General features: G+C 43.0%; 1 protein-coding gene across 4 annotated transcripts in view; it reads right to left on the reverse strand.

The window, feature by feature from the left end:
• The window catches only part of CPEB1 (cytoplasmic polyadenylation element binding protein 1), a 106,015-nt gene that overhangs the window by 21,382 nt on the left and 57,646 nt on the right, over positions 1-26,987 (reverse strand). For all 4 annotated transcript variants that reach the window (XM_055277397.2, XM_055277396.2, XM_055277395.2 and 1 more), the window contains one exon: positions 7,145-7,333. In XM_055277397.2, coding sequence (XP_055133372.1) covers positions 7,145-7,333 — 189 coding nt within the window. The remainder of the gene's footprint in view (positions 1-7,144; positions 7,334-26,987) is intronic.

A 26,987-nucleotide genomic window follows, 5' to 3' on the forward strand; every position in this document is an offset into this window, starting at 1 on the left:
AGAGTACATATTCCACAGAGCCAGTATGCTGAGGCTCTACCCTTTTCTATCAAGGATATTCAATTTAAGGACACAATTTTTTTTTGTTTTTTTTTTGTGATGGAGTCTCGCTCTGTTGCCCAGGCTGGAGTGCGGTGGCGTGATCTCAGCTCACTGCAAGCTCTGCCTCTAGGGTTCACGCCATTCTCCTGCCTCAGCCTCCCAAGTAGCTGGGACTACAGGCACCTGCCACCACACCCAGCTAATTTTGTGTGTGTGTGTTTTTAGCAGAGACGGGGTTTCACCGTGTTAGCCAGGATGGTCTCGATCTCCTGACCTTGTGATCCGCCTGCCTCAGCCTCCCAAAGTGCTGGGATTACAGGCGTGAGCCACTGTGCCCGGCCTAAGGACACAATGTTGACTTAGAGTGTAATACAGATTTAGGGGAATAAACCTTAACTCATCCCTACCCAGCCCATCTCCAAAACAGAGGTTTAAAAACCACAGTGACTCACCACATCACATCTGCGACAGTACTTCTTCCCTGAGTCTCAATTTCTTCAAAGAGAAAAAGGTTGAAGAAAGCTCCTCTGCTTGAGGAGGGGCAGGGTGGAAAACACTCTGTCCTAATCAATCCTCCCCAGACTCTACTGGGATCTTCAGGGCCACTGCAATACACTCCTACATTCAAGTACAGGAGCAAGGAAGAATGTCTCACTGAATTATATACCAACCACGTAGAAAAACAGGGAAAGGACTTGGATTGATGGCTCAGAAAGGGGCAATGCCATCCTAGAGAATAGGATCAGGGTGCCCCAGAATTAACACGTGGGATGTCAGCATCTCCATGCATCAGTTTCCTGCAAATATTAAATCAGAAGGGATATACTGTAAATTTGACTAGAAGATACCAAGAAGCAAGAGGCCTAGAACTTGCCAGCTGGTTTGCTATTTCCTTCAACCCACAGAACAAGTGAATTTTGTGGAAACTGCCACCCATGGTCAGATGCCCTAGAGTGACCTGATTGTACCTCTACAGGGTCTGGCCAGGCAGTTCTCTGAGTGTCTACAGATCAAAGGAAGGAAAGCAGCAAAGACAATGGAAAGAAAGCAGCAAAGCAGCAAAGACAAAGGGAAGTGGGGGGACCTCATTTCAATAAAGAAAGCCTGTCTTGCTCCCAGCTCATGAGACCATACTTGCCCTATGTAGGGTTGCTGAGTACACAGCACCGATTTCCACCAGCTGGGAATCAGAAGGAAAGGAGCAAAATAGCTAGCGTTAGACTGTTCCCATTTATATTCAAAGCCATGAGCATACCTAACTGGAAAGGCATTCTCTTTAAGCCACACAAACTAAAATCCAGTGGAAATGACAGGTCCTTTATAATGCAGGCCAGTGTCTCATCTCAAAGTCCACTCCCCATCATGGGACACACAACTTCATAATTCCAAATGTCAAGTATTAACCTAGATGGATTAGAGGAGGGGGAGAGGTGGTGAGAAGTTCTAGAGTCAATCTCCAATAATGGCCAAGGCCCTGACCTCTTTGCTCTGTTCTCTCCTGGCCTCCAGAACATAGGAGATCATGGAAAGTCTGAGGTTTACCAAGTGCCTCCAGCTCTGGTGTCCAAGTGTCCAGCAAATTCCTATCTTCTAAAAATGGGTAAGACATTGTGCTCTTCCTAGAACAGAGGTACCCATCCCCATTCACATGCTGGCAGGAAATCAGCTACAGATATCTCTCAGGGAAGTCATGGGGAGGAGGAGACCTGGCAGAGGGTTCCAGTTCATTAATGCTACCTCAGAGGGTATAAGAGACCAAATCAGCAGTAATATTTTTAGACTGATTGCTAATTTTCTCTACTTTCACCCTTCTATGCCAGCTCCTGTCGGTTTTACAGCTGAGTCACTGTTCGAATTTTCGGAAGCCTTCCCCAAGAGTACAAAGGCACCTGGAGTGTGATGGCAGCATTAGCAATGGCAACAAGAGCCTGGCACTGAATGCCTGCATTATAAGACCATCTGAGCTTGAGCTTAGCTGAAGGAGAGACTAGCCCCAAGACATGATGGTCAGGTGCTTGTTATCTAATGGAAATAGTCTAATGGGGAAAAAAATCTAATGGGTAAAATCCAGACCAGGAGCCATTATTTCTAGCCTATGATATAAGGGCGTATACCTGGAACCCTTCTTCCCTATCACCATCCTTGGTTCTAGGTTGCTTACTCAGGATCTCTCTGAAGGAACAGGAAGAGGGGAGAGTAGCATTCATTCCAGGTATGAAAACAGACCACTCTGCCTGTGACCCCAAATCTGCAACTCTATACCATATCTCTACTGTGGCAGTAATCAGAGTGTGGAATTCCCCCCGACTGTGGATCCCGCAAGTTCAAGTTAGTGACAAACACAGCCCTTCTCCCCAGTATAACTCCCAGTCTTGATCATCAGGCAAGTTCCATTACCTGTAGAAAAGACATATTCATGTCCCTTGTAAGGTCAGCACACATCCTGCCCCTGTCACTAACCACCTCAACTTCTTTCTCATCTGGCCACACTGCTTCCCAGGTTCTCCCTTCTCTCTGCATTGAAAGCTTTCCCAAATAGACTACTTGACTCCACAATAGAGCTCATGCTCCACTGTATGATGAAAACTTTGTATAAGTACATCACCGTCCCCTAGAAGTTACAGGGCCCAAGATACTGATCTTTGAAGAATCTGTCCATCCAGCTAAATCAACACAAGCAGGAGGCAGAAGAATGGGAGAGACCTTGTCTGAACTCTGCAGTTAAAAAACGCCCAGGATAAACACAGTGGCTCAGCACTCATCATTCATTCAAAAAATATGTATTAGCCATTAGCCAAGCACTGTTCTACTGCTGGGAATACAGCAGTGGAGAACTGGGAGTTGAGGAAGATTTACAAGAGACCTTGGCTGGGCCGAGGAAGTCCATGTTCCACATAAGAGAGACCTAATCCCGTTCTGAATGTCACCTCAGAATGGTTGTTTGGAATAAGCTTCAGTGGAAAATTGCTTAAGACTCCCCACTCATCTTAGGCTGATCTAGCCTACAGATCAATGGGGAGCCTGTAAGTGACACAGCACAGGGAACATTCCATTAACTGATTAGCAGTTAGGGTAGAAAACCAGAGTGTGGGCCGGGCACGGTGGCTCACATCTGTAATCCCAGCATTTTGGGAGGCCGAGGCGGGTGGATCACAAGGTCAGGAGCTCAAGACCCGCCTGTCCAAGATGGTGAAACCCCGTCTCTACTTAAAAAAAAAAATTAGCTGGGCATGGTGGTGGGCACCTATAATCCCAGCTACTCAGGAGGCTGAGGCAGAGGACTGCTTGAACCCGGGAGGCAGAGGTTGCAGTGAGCTGAGATCAGGCCACTGTACTCTAGCTTGGGCGACAGAGTGAGACTCCATCTCAAAAAAAAAAAAAAAAAAAAAAAGAAAAGAAAACAAAAGAAAAGAAAACCAGAGTGTGAACAGGTTAGTCCTCAAGGGACTTCTAAAGGGGAGTGGGAAAAAACAGACATGCCCTCTGGCATCCTTAGACTGCACATCTGGTCTGCCCACTGGGCTTCTGTACAAGGCATCTTTAAGGTAGTCCTTCTTTCCAGGTCCCCCAAAGTAGTCTCAGTCACCTCACTCTTCTGCTGCATAATGCTGCACACAAAAGAGTCGCAAAGGGGAAGGCAGGAAGACAAATCCAGCGGGTGGTACAGCTGATGAGCTGAGACTCAGGGATCAAGATGGGGCTGGAACTGTCTACCACATGCCCTCACCTTCAGAGATCTCATCAAGGGAGCACATCACCTCTAGCTGAATAGCCCCTAGAGTAGTATATGGTTACTTTAAGTTTTCTCACCCAATATGTTAGAGTTCTGCTAACAGGACCACAGGTCAGGAAGCATATGAGTTTTGTAACCAGAGACCTGGGTTAGAATTCTGAGTCTTCCAGTAGTTGTGTCACTTTGGGCACTTTGTAACCTCCATGAACCTATTTTCTCATCTGTGCAAGCATTAAAATCATGTGATGTACTTAGCACAAAAAATAGTCGATAAATGGTGGTTATTAGTCCCTCCATGCCCCATTCCAGGATACCGAGGACAGTTTCCACAGCCCTTCTGTTCCATTACAGATCTTAAGACATTGCAAGCAGGACAAGGGTAGCCCTGGATATGAGAAAGGGCAGCACTAGGGTATGAGAAAAACGCACTTATAACACTCATCTTGCCCCAAAAGGCTTCCTCCCCATCAAGGGGTGGTGCCTCGGGGTAGGCACAGTCTAGAAGAGAAGGACCCCACAAAGTGTTACATCCAAGCAAGCCCATGCAGGCCTTGCAGGTACAGTTCTCAAAAACAGACTCTATCCCAGGGTCTTCTTGCAGGACTCTGAGGCCAAGGAAATCTGGATAGGAGAAATACTCTGGCCCCTGGAGAATGGTATCCATGTACCAGCCTCAAGCTAAGAATCCAATGAAAGGTTGTTACAATGAAGAAAATCCTTAGGGGAAAAAATGAAAGCCCCTATCATAGCAGCTATCATGCAGCACTCGGTATACTTCCTCATTTGTTTTCCTTTGATAGCCATGGAGATTCTTAAAGGTAACAATTTTATCTTATTCAATGTTGTACTTCCAGTGCTGCACACAACGAATGCTCGATGTTTGCCAAATGAATTTAGCCAACAGCCCTACTATCTCCAATCTTGCTCATTACTTAAGAGTGGTAGAAGATGGTCAGATGTGATGCCACAGCTGCCTTGGGCAATATATCACTAAGCAGAGCTCAAGGAATAAGCTTGCATCTTGGTCTCTACAAAGAGACAACAGTGTAACAGGGTATCTGCAAGGATAACCCCGAAAATGCCCAGAACTGTTGAAAGCCTCCTCCCTCACTGAAGCAACTGAGCTAGCTGGTTTTCAGACGGAAAGACAGTGTAGGCACTGGAATGTGGGCTGCATGTTCCCGCATTGCTGGTGAGGGTGCACGATCTGGCACTGCAGCTGGCTGGTGGGAGGACTGCATCCTACTCCAGGAGGTAGTACCCTCATGTGGGCTTTCCAAGAAGGCCCAGAGCCCAGGGAAAGAAGAGCAATGGCTGTCACCACAGCTCCAAAACCAAAGGCAACATGACGATTAGGGATGGGTGTGTCCTCAACCCTTAGAAAGGAAAACATACCCACACTAACCTGCCTACACAGCCAGATCATACTGCTGGGGCAACTCTGGTTCTGGTCCTTATGAATTCTGAGGCTCAGGCTGCAGTCCTCCCTGGTCCACAAAATCATGTAATATTTGTCACTAAAATGCTTGGGATGGAAAGTGGAAAAGAAAAACCATTTCTATTTCAGAGACAAACAGCTACAAGCACAGGCCTTTCAGGTGGTGGAGAAGCTGTGGATATTATGACTAGATCCAAGCTACTTTTAATAGCTGAATTTCATAGCAACTTTCAGACCAAGCTCTCCAAGCCCCCAGTGGGGCACACCTGCATTTCTATGGGCCCAATGCTATAATGTATTTCAGAAAGAGCATTGTAGCTTAGAGAACCAGAGCCAAAGAAGGGCTATACTTCAACCTGATGCCAGTGAAAGACAGTGCCTTGGTCAAACACTGATCGCCCACAGACAGGTGCCCATCTGCTCTGTGAGCTCTTCTATCTTTTGCTCAGATACAGTGGAAGTGAGGACAGGGGAGGCTGGCTTCATAGGCCACCAAGGTTGGCTTCAAGAATACACAAAACAAAGTACCGTGGTCTTCAGGCATAGAATACCAAACAGTGGTATACCATACTTCCTTGCCCAGGGGAACAGGGTAGTTGCTGACCTTTCTGGAAAAACCTGAGTCAGCAGAAGGCCAGTACTTCAAGAAACCCTATCTTAACCCAGAGATAGTTACTTAAGGTAAAGCTCTCCCCATCCACATAAAACAATTTCAATACTCCTCTCCTAAATGGGGTTTTACCAAAACAACTGGGCATTAAAATGCCTAACAGACACAACAGGCCCAGGCTCTGCAACGCATTCTAAAAAAAGACCTGCGCCAAGCAGGGTGGAGGCCACAGAAATCAACAAGACAGTACCTTGCTGCCATGGCTGCCGGTTCCTGGACCAGGGAGGGAAGGGAAGGACAGAAGGCTTGGTGTTTCCCACTGTCAGCACCAACAGTGAATGGCTGTACTACCCCCTCCCCCGCGCCCTACTGCCCCTTACCACCTTTTCATTTTCCTAGAGTATCTGCTGCCAATACCTCTTTATTATAATTTACATAAAGCAAAATATGTAGGTTGTAAGTATACCCGTAGTGTTTAAGTTCATATTTCTTCCTGAATACTCCAAGACTTGTATTTGGGCAACCCTCCTCCTTGTACCACAAGAGGGAAATAAACAGGTAACAGAAGGCCTGAGCAGAAGCAATTTAAGGGGGGTCTGCCAAGAAGTCCCTTTAGTTTGTCCCCACTGAACCCTACCAAGAAGACAAGGGATCCTAAAGGGGAGTGGCTCTTCTTTTATCCAGCTGGTCACTCTCAACACAAAGGGAAAAAAAAAAAGATTCTATAGCTGAGAGTTACCCCACCCCACTTACCCTGCCTACCCCTTTCCAGGATCAATGCTCTGAACCCTATGTTAAGTCAATTCCAAATATCCTAGTGCATTATCCAGCCTCATCTGGGGTTAAAATCCTTCCCTTGCCATGATTCAGAGACCACTCACTCTTCATATAACTCCCTGGTTTTTAAAACCACTGAGTAATTCTGGTCATCCAGTAATCAACCCCTTAACTCCCCTCCCCCACCTAAAAGTGTTTTGCTTCATCATCTCCAAGACAGGTCTGGGCACCAGGGGGTTAGCTGGATCTTTTCTGCATAAGGCCATCACCTTGGGGACCCTCTCAGGGCCACTCCAGGTGCAGACTAACAACTCCAGGGAATTTATCAGGGTAAGTGGAAGAGCCATGCCTGCCTTTACGCGGAGCCATCTGTCCTGCCACACTCACAGCTACCATTTCCATCTCTTGCAAAACAGCTCCATGTTGTATGTGTGTATGGTGGGGAGTGATGCAAAGGGGAACAGAACAACTGTTGCTGTGGATATCTTCGTTCACCACCCCCATGCATCCCCTTACCCCAGCCAACTCATTCTCTGGCACTCACCCGAGTGTGTGCTGCTCTGGGCTGAGGAATCTGAGTCCTGGGTGCTCCAGGGTCGGTCCCAGCCTGTCAGACTGAGGGACTGCAGGCCAAGGCACAAGTCATTTGCATCTGGGAGGCCACGGGAAGATTCTTGCGCAGAGGTTGGGAAAAGCATCCTGCTTGTAACTGTTTCTTCAGAGTCCTGGAAGTCTGCTTTGGACAGGAGCACAGCAGAAACCTCAGAGTTAGGGGCTGTTTTCCCCAATATTATCAAAAGTAAATATTATTAATAATAGTTTCCCCAGGCTCACAGGCCAGACATCCAAGCTGGCCGGATGCTGCAGCCGCTGCCTCTGCACTTTTGGGGGCGCTGGGGCAAGAGCAGTTGCCATACAGGCCCCCTCCCCTCACACACACACCCCTATCCCGTCTGCATTACAGACTGGGCCAGCATGTGATCAGGCTGCTGATGCTTCCCGCTGCCAGTGACATCAGCCGGCTGAGCCGTGCAATCGAGAGCGGCATCATCCCTCACAGAACGGGGGAGGAGCAGGAGGGGACGACAGGGAGGAGACTTGCCTCCCGGGGAAAGACAGCACAACAGCTACTTGGAATAGTCCCGGTGCAGTGCTGGTAAGTCTGGGTTGCAAGGCAGCGCCCTCCGGTCTCCAGCAATGGTGGCCAAGCAGCCCTCACGCACGACTGAAGTCCTCTCCGCTGACAGCAGAGCCAAAGCAGCCGACTGCCTGCTCGTGTGGCTCTGCCCTCCTGCCCCTCCCTTTCCCTCCCCCTGCTCTCCACCCCCAAACCCAAAAACACTCTAGTTCTGGACTCTCTCCAGCTGCTGGCTCAAGCCCTGGCTTTGCAGCCCAATGCAAAGCTTCACAGTCCTGCTAGCAAAAATCTGTGCTCCAAGTGGCCCCTGAGCAGCACCCTGACACAGCAGTGTTTACCACTGAGGAACAAGATAACCTTCAGAAAAACACTGTACACTTGGACCCTGGGGAACAACACCTGGTGTTCCAGGCTTGTCTAGAGCAGTTTATCACAGAGAAAGGAGGTAAGCTTTGGCAGAGTGGGGGAAAGTCACTGGGCTGTTCCAGGTACACCTCACAGGACATGGCCCACCACCCACATGCCAGAGTGAGACCTGCCCTGACTAGGATAATCCCTGTGCCCAGGTTCCCTCATCCCAACAAGGTGGGTATTAGTCATGAGCAGATATAGCGGCTCAGCTCCTCTCCTCCCTCCTGCAACTGTAGGCACAGGCTGAGGAAACACTCTCAAAGCAGCATCTGACAAACCAAGAGAAACAGTTTCTTAAGTATTGTTATGCCCTATTAGAAACACCAAACTCTGAAACTTAATCACCTAGCTCTGTCAATATTGCTTCTCTTGCCCTTCCAGGAGCCCTGAGCACGATACAGGGCAGTCGTGAGGGCCACTGATGCCTCTAACGCTTAGGCCCTCTCTCAGAGGTGCTGCACAAGACCAATGCTTTATTTCTGTGGCCACTCACAGTTCTAGCAACAAAGACTAAGAAAATTCAGCTTCTGGAGCTTCCGCCATTTCCTCTTTGCCATCTCCTCCCACACTGGTGCTTTTCCAACATGAGCCCGGGGTCACTGGGCTTCTTCCTCATAAAGGAGGGTAGGGCAACAGGCCCAGACTCACCAGGCAGGCTGCTCACACCTGGACTCGGCTGGTAGCACTCCACCTGCTTGTTCTCCCCTGTTGCAAGGAGAAGCAAGCAGATACGGGAAGCATGCCCACCTGGGACCTCCCATGGCAGGGTCGAGAGAATAATGCTGCCACAGAAATAGCTGCTCAGAACTTCCTGAAGTACACCCTGAAGCACTCAGGCATAGCCTAGAAGGGAAAATTATCAGTCTCCTTCCTTTGGAGATTTTTTTTTTAAAGCTTTGCTGCTGTGTCATCCATCCACGTTATTCCTGCTGGCTGTAGATATTCTGCTTGCTCCCTATCTGTGTTTGTCAAAGCCTTGTTCATCAAGGCAAAGGCCTAGCAAAAATCTCCCATGCTGGTGCTGCCCCTACCCCTGACTACTCCCTCCTGCTTCTCTATGTTCACCCTTCCCTCAAGCTAAGATATACTTTAGACTTCACCCATACATATTAATTACCAAAGCGTAATGCTTCCTTCAAAAACATCCATATTTAAGTATCTATTCCCCCCAAGCCAAATATCTATATAATCCCCTCATACCCCAATCTGAGGGCATCTATGTCTAGAAGCAGCCATTCTCTACCCGTTAAAATCAGGGTGACTGTGCATATGATTACCCCCATCCCTCACGAGGAGAGAATCAACTATGCTCTTGCTACTCAAAATACAGTGTGGCCGACCAGCAATATGAGCATCACCAGGAGCTTGTTATAAATACTGAGTCTCAGGCCCCACCAAAGACTGACAGAATTGAGATCTGCATTTTAACAAGATCCCCAGTTAATATATATGTATGCAAAAAAAGTTTGAACAATCGGGTGTGGTGGCTCATGCTTATAATCCCAGAACTTTGGGAAGACTGCTTGAGCCCAGGAGTTCAAGGCAGCAGTGACAGCCATGACTGCACCACTGTACTCCAGCCTGGGCGACAAAGCAGTCCCCATCTCAAAAGTTTGAACAGTACTGATGTATACAACTAACACAATCTTCCCACCCCAAGCTGAAAGACCCCAGGCCTGAGCAACAGGTCTGTTAAACCCATTTAAGACCAAATGGCTACATGCATCCAGGAGCGTGGAGTTCTACACACAGTATAACTCTACCCTCACCCCTACAACCCCCACCACAGACCTCACCTTCCTCCTTATCCAGACATTCCTCAATCTGTTGTTTCTTCCAGATAAAGATTCACTACCATTGTAGGATTCCTTCACTAGATCCAACTCAATGCAGGCCATACCTGTTAAAACCATTAGTGTGGCAGGCTGGAAAAATCAACGGCTTTAGATGACTGACAAGACCTTGCTCTGCTCACCAGGTCTGCCACTGTCTTTCTGAGCATCTTTTCTTCTTTAAAGATGCAACAGTAGCCATCTTTTAGGTGTTTTGTGAGGATTAAAGAAAATATTTGAGGCCAGGTGCAGTGGCTCAAGTCTGTAATCCCAGCACTGTGGGAGGCCGAGGCAGGCAGATCACTTGAGGTCAGGAGTTCAAGACCAGTCTGGCCAACATGGTGAAACCCTGTCTCTACTAAAAATATAAAAAACATTAGCCAGGCATGGTGGCACATGCCTGCAGTCCCAGCTACTTAGGAGGCTGAGGCAGGAGAATTGCTTGAGCCCAGGAAGGGGAGAGGTTGCAGTGAGCCGAGATCGTGCCACTGCACTCCAGCCTGGGCAACAGAGCTAGACTCGGTCTCAAAAAAAAAAAAAAAATCATAAACTATGTTCATGTACTGGAAGACTCAACAGTGCTAAAAAGTGATACCCACAAAATTAATATACAGATGTTCCTCAACTACAGTGGGGTTAGGGTCTGATAAACCCACTGTAAGTTGAAAAATATTATAAATTGAAAATGCATTTAAATACATCTAATTTACTGCACATTACAGCTTAGCCTAGCATACCTTAACTGTGCTCAGAAAACTGACACTAGCCTACAGTAGGGCAAAATAATTTAACACAAAACTTGTTTTATAATAAAGTGATGAACACCTCATGTAATTTATTGAATACTGTAATGAAAATAAAAACAGGAAGGTCATATGGATACTCAAAAAGTACAGTTGCAACTGAATGCATATCATTTTCACACCATCATCATGTCAAAAAACCTAAGTTGAACCATCCTAAGTCTGGGACCATCTGCACATCTGTGTAATCCCAATATACCAGACTTAAAGCAATTCACTGGGAAAAAACTTTTTAATAAATGGCACTGGAACACCATATGGGGAGGAGGGAATAAACTCTGACCTATATACAAACATTAGTTTAGTAGATATCAGAGACGTAAAAGTGAAAGCTAAGTATAAACTATAAAGCTTCTCTAAGAACCTATCTTTGTAACTTGGTAGGGGAGAGGGAGTGCATAGAAGCAAGGGTTTATGTAGAGTACAGAAAGCAATGATCATGGAGAAAATTGGTAAGCTGACCTTATCACAACAAAAAACTTCTGCTCATCAAGATACCACTAAGAAAATAATTAGGCAAGCCACAATATGTGAGAAAATACCCACAACCGTATCTGACAAATCAGTAAAAGAAATCTTAATTGAAAAGTTAACAAAATCTCAATTGTTAAAAGGCACAAAATCTGAAAAGCACTTCACGAGGATTATATAAATGGCCAATAAGAACTTCAAAAAGTGCTCAACATCATTAGTCAAAGAAATCCAAGTTGAAACCACAGTGAGACACTACTGCACACCTACTAGATGGCTAAAATTAAAAAGACTGTACCACATGTTGCCAACATTCGATGTTGTCAATCAAAGCTTCATTACTATAAATGGTACATCCACCTTGTACTTATGAAAACACTTATATATTTTCTTCCTTTTCAATGGGAGAAAAGATACGTCCATGTTGAAAAATGGTCTGCCCATTTCTTACACAAGTAACACATATTATCCTATGACCCAGAAATTCTACTCCTAGGAATTCAAATAAGAGGAGTAAAAGTGTATGTCTAATAAGACACCTGTGCAAGAATAGTTATAGCAGCTTTATTCATAATCACCCAAACGTGGATTCAGTCCATGTGAGAATCAACAGAACAAAATGTAGTACATGCATATACCATACTATTACTCAGCAATAAAAAGGAACAATACAGGCAACAATAATTATGGTGAGTGAAAAAAGCCGTACATAAGTTACATATGTATATAATTCCACTTATTTGAATTTTTAGAACAGACGAAACTAATAAATGGTGAAAAAAATCAGGTGGTTGCCTCTGGCAGGAAGCAGGGGGGTAGATTAGGAAGGGGTACAAGGAAAGTAGCTGAGGTGATGCTAACAGTGTGTATATTTTGATGAGAGTGGGGATACATCAGTCAGAATGGATCTAATGACACATTTAGAATTTGTGCACTTCACTGCATATAAATTTTACCTCAAAAAAGTTATAAACAAATATAATATTGAATACTAGTTAATGATATGCATGCTGAAGGATTTTGGGGTAAATTGTACCAATGTCTACAATTTAAAGATATGTGATAAGACAAATATGACAAAACGTTCATTGTTCAATCTAGGTGGTATTACAGGCGTTCACTTTGTAATTCTTTTAGATTTTATGTATGCTTGAAAATGTTAATAAAATGTTGAGAAAAAAATAAAGTCAGACTTTTTCTGAAAAAATGAAAGTCTGACTGAACTAATTGGTTTGACAATAAGAACTGACTTCAGGCTGGGTGTAGTGGCTCATACGTGTAGTCCCAGCACTTTGTGAGGCCAACGCAGGTGGATAGCTTGAGCCAATGAGTTTGAGACCAGCCTGGGCAACATGGCAAAACCCTATCTGTAATAAAATTACGAAAAATCAGCAAGGCATGGTGGGTGCGCACCTGTAGTCACAGCTACTTGGGTGGCTGAGGTGGGAGGATCGCTTGAGCCTAGGAGATGGAGGATGCAGTGAGCTGAGATCATGCCACTGCACTCCAGCCTGGGTGACAGAGTGAGACCCTGTCTCCAAAAACAGAACTGACTCCATTAAATGAGGTATTATAGTAGACATTTTTTTCTGTAAATAAAGTTAAATCTATAGGCCCATGGTTTTGACAAAACATACTTAAAGCAAATGGTAAGATAAAATCGTTTTTAAATAGCATGTTGGCAAAGGTGCGCTTTGTTTTGTTTTTGCAGCTGAGGCTACAGGCACACCACTATGTCCAACTATTTTTATTGTTTTGTAGAGACAGGGTCTCACTATGTTGGCCAGGCTGGTCTCAAACTCCTGGGCTCAAGGGATCCTCCCACCTCAGGCTCTCAAAGTGCTGGGATTACAGGTGTGAGCCACTGTGCCTGACTGCAAAAGTGTATTTTTAAACTAACTTAAAAAAAATTTTGTTAAATTTCCTACAAATGTTGCACAAGAACTATTTTAAGTTTTCTCAGTGTTTTAAGTATACTGAGTTAAGGTGTGTCTAAGTGAAGGACAGACATAGTAGTAACCTCAAATCTGCTTTTTTTTATTTTTTGAGATGGATTTTTAGAAACAGAATCTTGTTCCATCAGGCTGGAATGCAATGGCATAAACACAATTCACTGCAGACTAGACTTCCAGGTTTAAGTGATTCTCCTACCTCAGCCTCCCAAGTAGCTGGGACTACAGGTGCATGCCACCATACCCAGCTAATTTTTTTGGGGGGGGTATACTTTTGTAAAGACAGGGTCTTGCTATGTTGCCCAAGCTGTTCTCAGACTCTTGAGCTCAAGTGATCTGCCTGCCCCAGCCTCCCAAAATGCTGGGATTACAGGTGTGAGCCACTGCATTCAGCCTCATCTGAAAAAATATGGCATTGATAAAGCTATATTGGGCCAGGCGCAGTGGCTCACGCCTGTAATCTCAGCACTTTGGGAGGCCGAGGCGGGTGGATCACGAGGTCAGGAGATCGAGACCATCCTGGCTAACACGGTGAAACCCCATCTCTACTAAAAATACAAAAAATGAGCCGGGCGTGGTGGCGGGCGCCTATAGTCCCAGCCACTCGGGAGGCTGAGGCAGGAGAATGGCGTGAACCCGGGAGGCAGAGCTTGCAGTGAGTCGAGATCGCGCCACTGCACTCGAGCCTGGGCGACAGAGCGAGACTCCGTCTCAAAAAAAATAAAAAATAAAAAAGCTATATTGATAAAGCATTATTGGTACAGTTAGGAAACTGAGTAATTCCATATCTGGTATGACTAGGTAAAAAATCTTTTCACAAATTAGCTGGTTTTCAGTTCTTTCTTTTCAACAAATATGAAGGAGGAATGAATGCAACTATCAGCCAGTAGATGACTAAAAATAATAATACATGACTAGTTTTTTGCACAGAACTAAATCAAAGAATTGTATGAACTAGTTCATTCCCTATCTACTTATTTTATGTGAACAAGTTTACTCGGGCACAAACCTATGGAAACAAAATGTATATATACAGTGCTGAAAATCCCAAGTTGGTGGGCACAGTGGTTCACAGGTGTAATCCCAGCACTTTGGGAAGCCGAGGCAGGTGGATCACTGGAGGTCAGGAGCTCGAGACCAGACATGGCGAAACCCCATCTCAACTAAAAAATACAAAAATTAGCCAGGTGTGGTGGCGTGCACCTGTAGTCCCAGCTACTCAGGAGGCTGAGGCAGGAGAATCACTTGAACCCAAGAGGCGGAGGTTACAGTGAGCCAAGATCATGCCACTGCACTCCAGCCTGGGCAACAGAGCAAGACTCTGTCTCAAAAAAACAAAAACAAAAACAAACAAACAAACAAAAACCCAAGTCATTCCAGCAATAAGTCAGTCATACAAAATTACATGGTTTTTGTTTTGTTTTGTTTTGTTTTCTGGGACAGAGTCTCACTCTGTCGTCCTGAGTGCAATGGCAAAATCTTGGCTTACTACAACCTCCACCTCCTAGGCTCAGAAAATTCTCCTGCTCCAGCCTCCCGAGTAGCTGGGATTATATACATGCATCACCATGCCCAGCTAATTTTTGAACTTTTAGTAGACAGGGTTTCACCATGTTGGCCAGGCTGGTCTTGAACTCCCGACCTCAGGTGATCTACCCACCTCGGCCTCTGAAAGTGCTAGGATTACAGGCATGAACCACCGTGCCCAGCCTTAAAATTACATGAGATTTTAAAAGATCTCAATTTATGTCATTAAAAACTATTTCCAGGCTAGGTGTGGTGGCTCACATCTATAATCCCAACACTTTAGGGGGCTAAAGCATGAAGATCACTTGAGCCCAGGAGTTCAAGAACGCCTGGGCAACACAGGGAGACCCCGTTTCTACAGAAAGTAAGACAAATAGCTGGACATGGTGGCGTGCGTCTGTGGTCCCAGCTACTGAGGAGGCTGAGGCTACGATGAGCCATGATTGTGCCACTGCACTCTGGCTTAGGCAACAGGTACCTTGTCTCAAACAAAAACAAAAAACAGAACATGCATTTCCAATAAACAATTATTAAAGAATAAAATTTTACCAAGATTTATAACATTTAGATTGTCTTAATTGCCCTACCAATCGTCATTATCACCTTTGAGACACAGGAAATAATTTAAAATTTCAGTTTATGTACTTTTGTTGTTACAGAGAAGGATGACATGTGATCAACAAAAGACTCTCAAGCACAAAATATTACATTAGGATAAAACTCAGCGGGAGAAGTGGACTACAAATACTAGGAGAAAAGAAATAATGGGCCAGGCACAGTGGCTTACGCCTGTAATCCCAGCACTTTGGGAGGCCAAGGCGGGCGGATCACAAGGTCAAGAGATCGAGACCATCCTGGCCAACATGGTGAAACCCCTTCTCTACTAAAAATACTAAAAATTAGCTGGACATGGTGGCACACGCCTGTAGTCCCAGTTGCTCAAGAGGCTGAGGCAGAAGAATCACTTGAACCTGGGAGGCGGAGGTTGCAGTGAGCTGAGATCGCGCCACTGCACTCCAGCCTGGAGACAAGGCAAGACTCTGTCTTAAAAAAAAAAAAAAAAAGAAGAAGAAGAAGAAGAAAAAAGAAATAATGAAAAGTTTTCCCCTGTTAACTGGTTTACATAGTTTAAAATAGATAATAGGTCTCAAAATCTCTCTACTATTGCAAATCTACAGTTTCACTTATAATAAAAATGTAAATACCAAGTTAAATATGCAAGGGGTACCCTGTACTAAAAATTTTTTTGTGGTAAAATATACATGAAATTTACCACTCTAACCATTTTTGAGCATACAATTCAAAGGCATTAGTACATTCATATTTTTGTGCAAGCATCACTACTCTTCACCTCTAGAGCTTTTTTTACCCTAAGCTAAAACTTTGTACCATTAGACACTAATTCTCCACTATCCTCTCTTCCTAGCCCCTGGTTACCATTATTTTACTTTGTCTCTATGAATTTGACTATTGTAGGGACCTCGTAAGTGGAATTATACAATATTTTTCCTTTGTATCAGGCTTATTTTACTTAGCATAATGTCTTCAAGGTTCCTCCATGTTGCAGTACATCCCCAATTTCTTTTTTTTTTTTGAGACAGGGTCTCCTTCTGTCACCCAGGTTGGGATGTAATGACACAATAATGGCTCACTACAGCCTCAGCCTCCCAGGATCAAGCAATCCTCCCACCTCAGCCTCTAAAGTAGATGGGACCACAGGTGCATGTCACCAGCCTGGCTAAATTTTTAGAGATGGAAGTCTCCCTATGTTGCCCAGGCTGTTGCTGAACTTCTGGGCTCAAGCGATCCACCCGCCTAGGCCTCCCAAAGTGCTGGAATTACAGGCATGAGCCAATGCCTGGCATGCATGCATTCATTCATTCACTGATAGGATTCTGCTGTTACCCAGGCTGGCCCCAAACTCCTGGGCTCAAATGATCCTTGCCTCACCCTCTCAAGTAGCTGGGACTACAGGTGTGCACTACTGTACCAGGTTTCCTTTTTAAAGCTGCTAATTTTGCATCATACACAACATTTTGTTCATCCATCCAATTCATCCACTGATGGACACGGGTTGTTTCCTGTTTCTACCTTTTGACTATTGTGAATAGCACTGTTATGAACACTAGCATACAAATATGTGTTCAAGTCCTCACTTTCAATTCTTTTGTGTGTATACCTAGAAGGAGAATTGCTGGATCATATGGTAATTCTATGTTTAATTTTTTTTTGGAAGCACCATACTCTTTTCCCCAGCAGCAGTACCATTTTACATTCCCACCAGCAATGCACAAATGTTCTAATTTCTCCATATCCTTGCCGACAATTTACATTTTGTTTTAATAATGGCCATCCTAACAGGTGTAAACTGGTATCTCATTGTGATGTACATTTTTTAAAAAATTAGGTTGTACACAAACGTTTGAAGATTGCTGTTGCCTAATTCATGAATCCCCAATGTTTTTAAAAATCTCCCCGACACCAGGTTTTTGTTGAATTGCTTTTGTTGAATTGCCATCCAAGTGGTCCTAAAGACAATGGCATCTTCTTGCAGCATTCTACCTCAATGGTTACAGTGATGGTCCCATAGGTAAGTATCTGACTCAAGTTGGGCAAGAATTACCCATCCCCATGACTACAGAGACCAGTCCAGGTATGGGCATGACTTCAGCCAAGCTAGGTGGGTATCTTTCCTTGAGATTTTTCTAACTGTATATAATGGAAGAAGAACTATTTCCGGATTGTCCATGATGCCAAAGGATGTGAGCATATACCCTTTCTCATAACTGGCAACTCTGCAAAAGGAGATAATGAAACTCACACTGGGAAATGAGCAGAGGAAAGACAGAAATAGGCAAAATTGGAGGCCACAGATTCAGTATCCCTAGCTGTCCAGTGATTCCTTCCTATTCTATGAGCTTTGTATCAACAGCGTTCCAACATACCCCACATTTTACTAAAGTTCTAATTGGGTGTTTGATTTTTTACAAATGAGAGTGTTCTGCGTAATTCAGGCCCTTTAGCAAGGATAGACCAAACAAGTAACTACTGCATGCAGGATAAAAATCTCTGGGACAAAAGCCCTTAATATCTTGGCACCAGCGGAGAAAGTCAGCCACAAAAGAAAACAGGAAAGAAGCGTAAAGACCACCTTGTCAAATTCCTTGCCACCTCCCATCTTTTTCTACTAGAAAGCACACAAGGCTCAGAGATGGCCATAAGCAACAAAGCTACTAAAAGACAGAAGTAAGATCCAAATCTCGATTTGTTGGTCTCAAATACAGGGACTGATACCCCGACCTCTCTCCCACGATGGGACACTTTCTAGACCCAGGTCTACACTCATACATAATAACCCTACTCAGACCTGTTTTATCAGTAAGTTAGCAACGGATCCCTTTTCTGCACTCAGGTCCCCATGCTGTGTACTAAACCTATCCCATCATACTAGGAGTTCAATTTTTTTTTTTTTTTTTTTTTTTGAGACGCAGTCTCACTCTGTTGCCCAGGCTGAAGTGCAGTGGCACGATCTTGACTCACCGCAAGCTCTGCCTCCCGGGTTCATGCCATTCTCCTGCCTCAGCCTCCCTGAGTAGCTGGGACAACAGACGCCGGCCACCACAACGGCTAATTTTCTGTATTTTTAGTAGAGATGGGGTTTCATCATGTTAGCCAGGATGGTCTCGATCTCCTGACCTCGTGATCCGCCCGCCTCAGCCTCCCAAAGTGCTGTAGGAGTTTAATTCTTAACACTAACTCCCTCACCCTCCCCACTACTCTCTCCACAATCTGCTACTTATTCAGCACAAAGTCAATTTCACATTCTGGTGTTTCTAAGATTTCGCTGCCATGTGCATATATTATTTTCAAAGGTGATAATTTTACTTCTTACCCATGGAGAGCAAAAAAGACGACTGCTGATTCAAGGCTGGCATCATCCAATCTATTGCTTATGGTATGGGGGAGTTCTGAAGCAGACCATCCTGAAGACTCTGGTTCAGAGTCCTTGAATACAACATGCCATCTAGGTTGTAGGTAACAACTAGTTTTAGTAAAACTAGTATAACCAAAACACAATGAAACATTACTTTACCTGACACTACACTGTTCAAATTTGGGGTCTGCAGAAGTTCCTTAAACAGTACATTAAATTGGAGACCCTTTAAAGTGCCAACCACAATTGCATCTACAGAATATAAAAGCTAGTTATTTAAAACAGGAAGGCAGGGTATTTCCATATAGAGGGTAAATTGGTATAACATTCTGGAGAGTAATCTGACAAAAACATTGAAAGCTTCAAAAGATATTTATTCTTTGATAAAGAAATACTACTTTTAGAAATTTATCCTATGTCCAAATAATCACAGATGCAGGCAAAAGCTTTAACTTCAGGTACTTATTAGTGTATAAAATAGGCACCTATTTAAACAAACTCCAAAATACGAAAACTGGTTAACCTTTTTTATATCATGAACCATTTGGCAGTCTGCTAAAACCAATGAAACCTTCTAAGAAACATGTTTCAAAACATATAAAATAGTAATAATACTGAAATAGTAAATAAATGTCAAGATATGTACAGTGCCTGTAAAGGAATGAATATGAATTGTCTGATCATCCTATTGATACCAAATTATTAGGTCCTGCTAATATTGTGACTTGTTGCCTCAACTTACAGTTAAAAGAAACGCGGCCAGGCGCGGTGGCTCACGTCTGTAATCCCAGCACTTTGGGAGGTCAAGGCAGGCAGATCACAAGGTCAAGAGATCGAGACCATCCTGGCTAACAAGGTGAAACCCAGTCTCTACTAAAAATACAAAAAATTAGCCGGGCATGGTGGTGGGCGCCTGCAGTCCCAGCTACTCAGGAGGCTGAGGTAGAAGAATGGCGTGAACCCGGCAGGCAGAGCTTGCAGTGAGTGGAGATCACACCACTGCACTCCAGCCTGGGTGACACAGCGAGACTCCATCTCAAAAAAAAAAAAAAAAAAAGCTACATTTCAGTTAAACATCACTGAACATAAAGATACAAGTTTTTACCTGTCTAAATTATTGGACCCCCTGAATTCTATCCATGTACCCAGGTTAAGAATCCCATAATGCAGGCTGGGTGCAGTGGCTCATACCTGTAATCCCAGCACTTGGGGAGGCAAAGGTAGGTGGATCACTTGAGGCCAGGAGCTCAAGATCAGCCTGGCCAATATGGTGAAACCCCATCTCTACTAAAAATACAAAAATTAGCCAGGCATGGTGGTGGGCACCTGTAATCCCAGCTACTCTAGAGGCTGAGGCAGGAGAATCGCTTGAACCTGGGAGAAGGAGGTTACAGTGAGCCAAAATCATGCCACTGCACTCCAGCCTGGGCAAGACAGAGCGAGACTCTGTCAAAAAAAAAAAAAAAAAAAACCCCATAATAAATCTATCTACACAGTAAAATGCTATGTAGCCTTGAAAAGAGATATAAAAAATTAACATAGAAAGATAAAAGATAAAGAGGCAAATAGTGTGTTCAAAATATTTAATATACACGTTTGAAAAAAAAAAAACTGGAGAGATACAACAAAATGTTAACAATAGTTATTTCTGGGTAAGATGATGTAATTTTTTTTTCCTAATTTGTCTGTTTTCTTCATTTTTTTTTTTTTTACAGTGAACATATTGTAACAAGAAAAAAAAATGCAAGCTATTAAGCTGGGTAAGGTGACAACATCCCCTAAATAAACGAGTAGTTTTTGCAGATAAAAGCCCATATTAGATTTTAAATCTGACATCAGGAGTTCAATGACAAAATGATATTAGGATCATAAATTTAAATAAGCCACAAAACTTTAAAAATAAGAGGGACTTTGGAGGCCATTTAGTGGAAGCCCTTTATTTCACAGTAGACCCTCCCCCAGTACTAATTCCAGAAGCCTTAAGTGCTCATCTCTGCATAGTTCCCTCTACCCCCATAAATGTACTAATTTATTCTCCAGACAAAATGATGCAACATATCTACGTTTGGAAACTAGACCACATTCTCCAAAGTGGAAGTAATCCAGACTGTGATCAAGACACAACCAACAGTTAAGCTTTCAGTGGCAAAGTCTGGACATTCCAGCAGATGGGGATGGTACCATGCAGAATTGGACTTTCAAAATTTAAATGAAACATCACATTCTCTACTTTTCAAGGGAGAAAAAGAGCAGAAAACTTATTTTTGAAGTTCAGGAAGAACTAGGCAACTTACAACTATCACCACATTCCTCAAAACAACCCCATGGAGAAGACAGGCATTACATCCATTTTACAAGCATTAAAGCCATGGCACAAAAAAGGTGAAGCAATTTGACCAAGCTATGCACTCATCTCATTCAAAACCCAAGCCCTTCCCCCACCACGCCCTTTATACAATTATATTGTAAAATTCCATTTTGTTTTTTAAAAAAGCATGCAAGTAATAAATAAAAGACGATCACTTTCGCATCTCTGCAATGTTCCTCGTCCTCAATCCTACTCTCTTCACTGAATGAACAGTTTGAGATATTCCTTTTGTACCATTTTCTATGCATTTGTGAACACTGTTACCAACACTGGTACTATTCAACTTTAAGTTCTGCCAATATGATAGGTTAAAAAATACACTACTTAATAAATGAGAATCTTGAGTGTCAGGCACTAGCTAGGCAACCAGGATATAAGTGAAGAAAAAAAAAAAAAACAGTTACAGCTGTTGTCTTTTTGGGTTTGCTATTGTAGTGGCAGAGAAAAACCTGATAATGGTGTAAGTGATAAAGTATAATTGTGAGTGAGGTGCTAGGAAGGAAACAGACATCAGGACACAAAAGTATGTAAGGTGGTTTCTGGCCTAATGGGGGAACAGTAGTTAGAATTTCCTTGGGTAAGTATGCCTTTCAGATATCTGTTAACCTCATTTGCAATGTTAATCTAATTTGATTGGAAGGTTGAAGCACTTTTTTCAGATACAAAAAAAAAAAAAAGCCACTAGCTATCAATTTTCAGTTTATATCCTTTGTCCTCTTTAAGAATGAGTTCTTCTACTGTGGCTTTTCCTTTACATCAATAAGCCAGTTCTTACTGTCCTCTAGAAAGAGAAATACCCTAAAAGAAAGAATACTCTAAAAATAATTTTGTTGTACTTTTCTAAGCACTACATTTAAAGTGCTTTAAACTCTAGACTATTTACAGAGGCCTCTAGTTTTAAATGTTATTTTCCTTTAAAAAAAAAAAAAGATTACATAAAATAAATTTGATCTCTCCTTCTCTGCGTTTTTGGTCGGAACCAAAAGTTACCTAAGCTACATTTTGTCCAGGTCAGCCAGACTGCTAGTAAAAACTAACTTCAATCAATCTGCATGAAAATGAGTAGACCACCTACAGTTAGTTTGTATTTCTGTGTTCATCGGGAAAGAATCTAAAGAAATTGTAGGTTCAGGCTGGTTTCACAGCTATTCTAAATTTAGATTCACACATACCGTGCACATATACTTCCCTCTATACTTAGGGACATGGAATTGCACAGGTGTGAATTCAAGATGATTACTATTCCTAGCCTTTGTTAACATTTTAAAGAGTTAAAGTTGCTAGTAAGGATGTCTGCTGCCCTAAGCCTGACTTATAGCATTTTCCCCAAGGGATTTTATTCATTAGGATCTAGATGACAATGAATTAACACACTACATATCTTTAACTTTGCAACAGGGAAGGAATTGCAATTGTCTTTAAGACAGTTTCAATAGTTGCCACCCCCTAGTTGTAAAAAAGATTATCAGGAAATTCAACATAGGAAAAGATTTAAAAGACTAATAGAAAAAATAACTGTTCTACTTATAAAGAAAATGGGAATTAAAATGAGAATTCTGCTTACCAAACCTGAAAAATTACAGTTACAATATTCAATGGTGATGAGCCATTTAGGTAATTTTTTCTTCTCTATGTATATGGTGAGACAGGACTCTTCAACTGCTGAGAGAATCACAGAAGGATAGTATCTCCATCAAGAATTTAACCATCAAGAATTTTTAAAATATCAAAACTCTTCAACTTGGTAACTGTATTATAAGAATCTCTCTAAATACTCATAAATGCTAAGAAAGATTTACCTACAAAGATGCCTGTCAGAATGCAATCAATTGTGAAAACTGAAAGTAACTATTCTGTCAAAATGGACTACCAACTTAGCTATTAAAATGCATACCTCAGCATACGACAAAGGAATATACTTAAGTGGTTGGGGAAAGAGAGTAAGTTGTATACAAGGCAAGACTACAGCTGCATGAAGATATTCAGAAATATGGAGAGAACTCAAAGTCATCAAAAACAACTGAAGTAGACTACAGGTAGTAGCACGTATCAATCTTTACTGAAATTTTCAAATTGCTTATAGCAAATGTAAACTACTCAGAAAAAATTCAGGTAATTTTAAGAAATTAAAATCTGGGTATGGCTCTGTGACAAAGAAATTCACAATATATATTTTAAATAGTACATTTAGGCCGGGCACGGTGGCTCACGCCTGTAATCCCAGCACTTTGAGAGGCCGAGGCGGGCGGATCATGAGGTCAGGAGATCGGGACCATGCTGGCTAACACAGTGAAACCCCGTCTCTACTAAAAATACAAAAAATTAGCCGGGCGAGGTGGCGGGCGCCTGTACTCCCAGCTACTCGGGAGGCTGAGGCAGGAGAATGGCGTGAACCCCGGGAGGCGGAGCCTGCAGTGAGCCGAGATCGCGCCACTGCACTCCAGCCTGGGCGACAGCGAGACTCTGTCTCAAAAAAAAAAAAAAAGAAATCCCCTAAAATAGTACATTTAAAGAAAGATAAGCGTCTTAAGAAAATAATTCAGTAAAAAACCTTTCTGGGATGCTATTTGGTCATATGTTTTAAGAGTATGTTTATACCTAAGTACAAACATTCAGAAGTAGTTCAGTAATTCTAAGATTCTACTATAAGGATAATGGCCAAATTTTGTTTTGTTTTTTGTTTTGAGACAGGCTCTGGCTCTGTTACACAGGCTGGAATGCAGTGGTGTGATCTCATCTCACTGCAACCTCTGCCTCCCAGGCTCAAGCGATCCTCCCACCTCAGCCCCTGGAGCAGCCAGGACTACAGGCACATGCCACCACATACAACTAGTTTGTTTGTTTTTTTTTTTTGTCATATTGCCCAGGCTGGTCTCAAACTGGGCTCAAGAGATCCACCTGCCTTGGCCTCCCAAAGTGTGGGATTACAGGTGTGAGTCACCGCATCTGGCCCAAAGGTTTTCTTAATGTGGAGGTTCATCCCCACATTAAGAGTTAATAAAATAGCCAGGCGCGGTGGCTCACGCTTGTAATCCCAGCACTTTGAGAGGCCGAGGCAGGCGGATCATGAGGTCAGGAGATAGAGACCACAGTGAAACCCTGTCTCTACTAAAAATACAAAAAATTAGCCAGGCGTGGTGGCGGGCGCCTGTAGTCCCAGCTACTCGGAGAGGGTGAGGCAGGAGAATGGCGTAAACCCGGGAGGTGGAGCTTGCAGTGAGCCGAGATTGCGCCACTGCACTCCAGCCTGGGCGACAGAGCAAGACTCCGTCTCAAAAAAAATAAAAAAAAAGAGTTAATAAAATAATAGCACGTACAACTTCAAATAAGGAAGATATTAAGAATTATCTTCACCCAATTCCCTACCCCAGAGATATCTTTCAAAGATTCTTTTGTGTATACAAGCATGTATACACATAGCTTTTAAAAATATATGCACAAATGGTCAAATATACCATTTCACATCTTTTTTTCAAGTATTTTAAGAATTCTTTCCATATCTGTATACAGAAATCAACTTCATTATTTTATGGCAGCATGGCAGTCCATTCCATGAACATGATGTATCTAACCATTTCTCTACTGATGAGCATTCAGGCTGCTTCTAGTAGTTTTTATTTCTTCTACAAGGCAATGAACATCCCTCAACATTGATCTTGACTTACTTGGGCAAGCATACTTGTTAAATGCATACACCTTACAATCCAGTACATTTAAAATTGATAGATGTTGGTCAAAATTGCCCCAAGAGCCACACCCATTTAAATTCCCAAAGATATGAGAACTATTTCTTTGCACCCTTGCCAAATTTTACTTTTTATGAACCTGACAAGTAAATAGAACCCGTTGTTTAAATCAATGATGGGATTCTGAGCTGAAGGACAAGGAGTCTACTGTATGTTCTTAAGATTGAGTATCTTTCATGTTAATTGTCCCCCTTTTCCCCATCGTGTTCCCCATCTTAGAAAATAGATCCACATTAGCGTGCCAGAAAAAATTTGATTCCTCTCTCCCATTCCCCACAATCAAGTCTTGTTGAACCTAACCTTGAAATTTACACAAAATCTGTCCACTTATTTTGTCTCTATTATTACTATACTAGTCCAAGCCAACACACTTCTCACCTGAACTACTGCAATAGCCTCCTATGTTATCTGTGCTTTAGCATTCAACACTTCCTACCCCCTGGAAAGCCCTGTACCCCTTAAACATCCCAAGTTCAGGCCCACACCAAGGCCCTGCTGTTTGTTCTGCTTAATACTCCTGCTCTGGCCTTAAACCAGTTCCTCTAAATGGCTGACTACTTGTTATTCAGTCTTCAGCTTAAATGTTACTTTCTGAGAGAGAGACCTCAATTGTATGTGGGGCAGCAATTTAATCACTAACCCCTGCCCTCATCCTAATCATTCCTTATCACATCCCATTGCTTAGTTTTCATATTGCTGAGTATAATTTGAAATTGTGGCCAGGCGTGGTAGCTCGTGCCTGTAATCCTAGCACTTTGGGAGGCAGAGGCGGGTGGATCACTTAAAGTCAGGAGTTTGGGACCAGCCTGGCCAACATGGTGAAACCCTGTCTCTACTAAAAATACAAAAATTAGCCAGGCATAGTGGCACACATCCATAGTCCCAGCTACTCGGGAGGCTGAGGCAGGAGAGGTTGCAGTGAGCCGAGACTGCGCCACTGTACTCCAGCCTGAGCAACAGAGCGAGACTCCATCTCCAAAAAAAAAGAAAAGAAAGAAAACTGTATTACAGCTGGCACTCCCTACCTGTGGGTTCCACATCTGTGGATTCAACCAACTGCAGATCAAAAATATTTTTTAAAATGTGTCCATATTAAACGTACAGATTTTTTTGTCAGTATTCCCGAAACAATACAGTATAACTATTTACACTGCATTAGGTATAAGTAATCTAGAGATAGTTTAAAGTATATATAATGGAGGACATGCATGGGTTAGGTGCAAATACTGTACCATTTTACATCAGGGACTTCTGCATCTGTGGATTTGGGTATGCACAGGAGGTCTTGGATTCCCTACAGATAACTAGGGACAACTTTTGTTTCTACTCCACCATATTTCTTCATAGCTTTTCTACAGGAGAGCAGACACAGTGTCTGCCCTTTTCACGTCTGTATTCACAACATCTAGAAGAATTTATTAGTGTCGACTAAAAGAAGTGCAGAATAGTTTTTTCATGTGTCCCCTCATCCCTTTGACAAAAGAAAAAAAGTTGTTAGTCTCATTAATTCCTAAGAAAACTCTGTAATTTAAGACAGTTAACCTTCTGTTACCCATTACACATATTTTTTCCTCCTTGGTCACATATTTAAATTATATAATTCAGTGGTTTTTAATACATCCAGAATTCTGCAATTGTTACAATTTTAGAGCATTCCATCATCCCCAAAAGAAACCTGTATCCTTTCAGACAAGATCAGCCACACTCAGAGTGGTATGGCCATAGACAGAAATCTGTATCCTTTCAGCAGTCGCTCTCTGGGGATTTTTTTTAAGTTCAGCGATACATGTGTAGGTTTGTTGTATGAGTAAACTCGTGAATTTGTTGTACAGATTATTTTATCACCCAGGTGTCAAGTCTAGTACCCAATGCTTGTTTTTTCTGATCCTCTCCCTTCTCCCACCCAACACCCTCAAATGGGAACCAGTGTCTATTGTTCCCCTCTTTGTGTCCATATGTCCTTATCATTTAGCTCCCAGTTGTGAGAACATGTGGTATTTGATTTTGTGATCCTGGATTAGTTTGCTAAGGATTATGGCCTCCAGCTCCACCCATGTTCCTGCAAAGGACATGATCTCCTTCTTCATGACTGTGTGTAGTATTCCATGGTGTATACATACCACATTTTCTTTATCCAGCCTACCACTGACAGGCATTTAGGTTGATTCCATGTTTTTGCTATTGTGAATAGCACTGCAATGAACA

The sequence above is a fragment of the Symphalangus syndactylus genome, chromosome 5 (genome assembly GCF_028878055.3).
Source record: "Symphalangus syndactylus isolate Jambi chromosome 5, NHGRI_mSymSyn1-v2.1_pri, whole genome shotgun sequence".
Lineage (NCBI taxonomy): Eukaryota > Metazoa > Chordata > Mammalia > Primates > Hylobatidae > Symphalangus > Symphalangus syndactylus.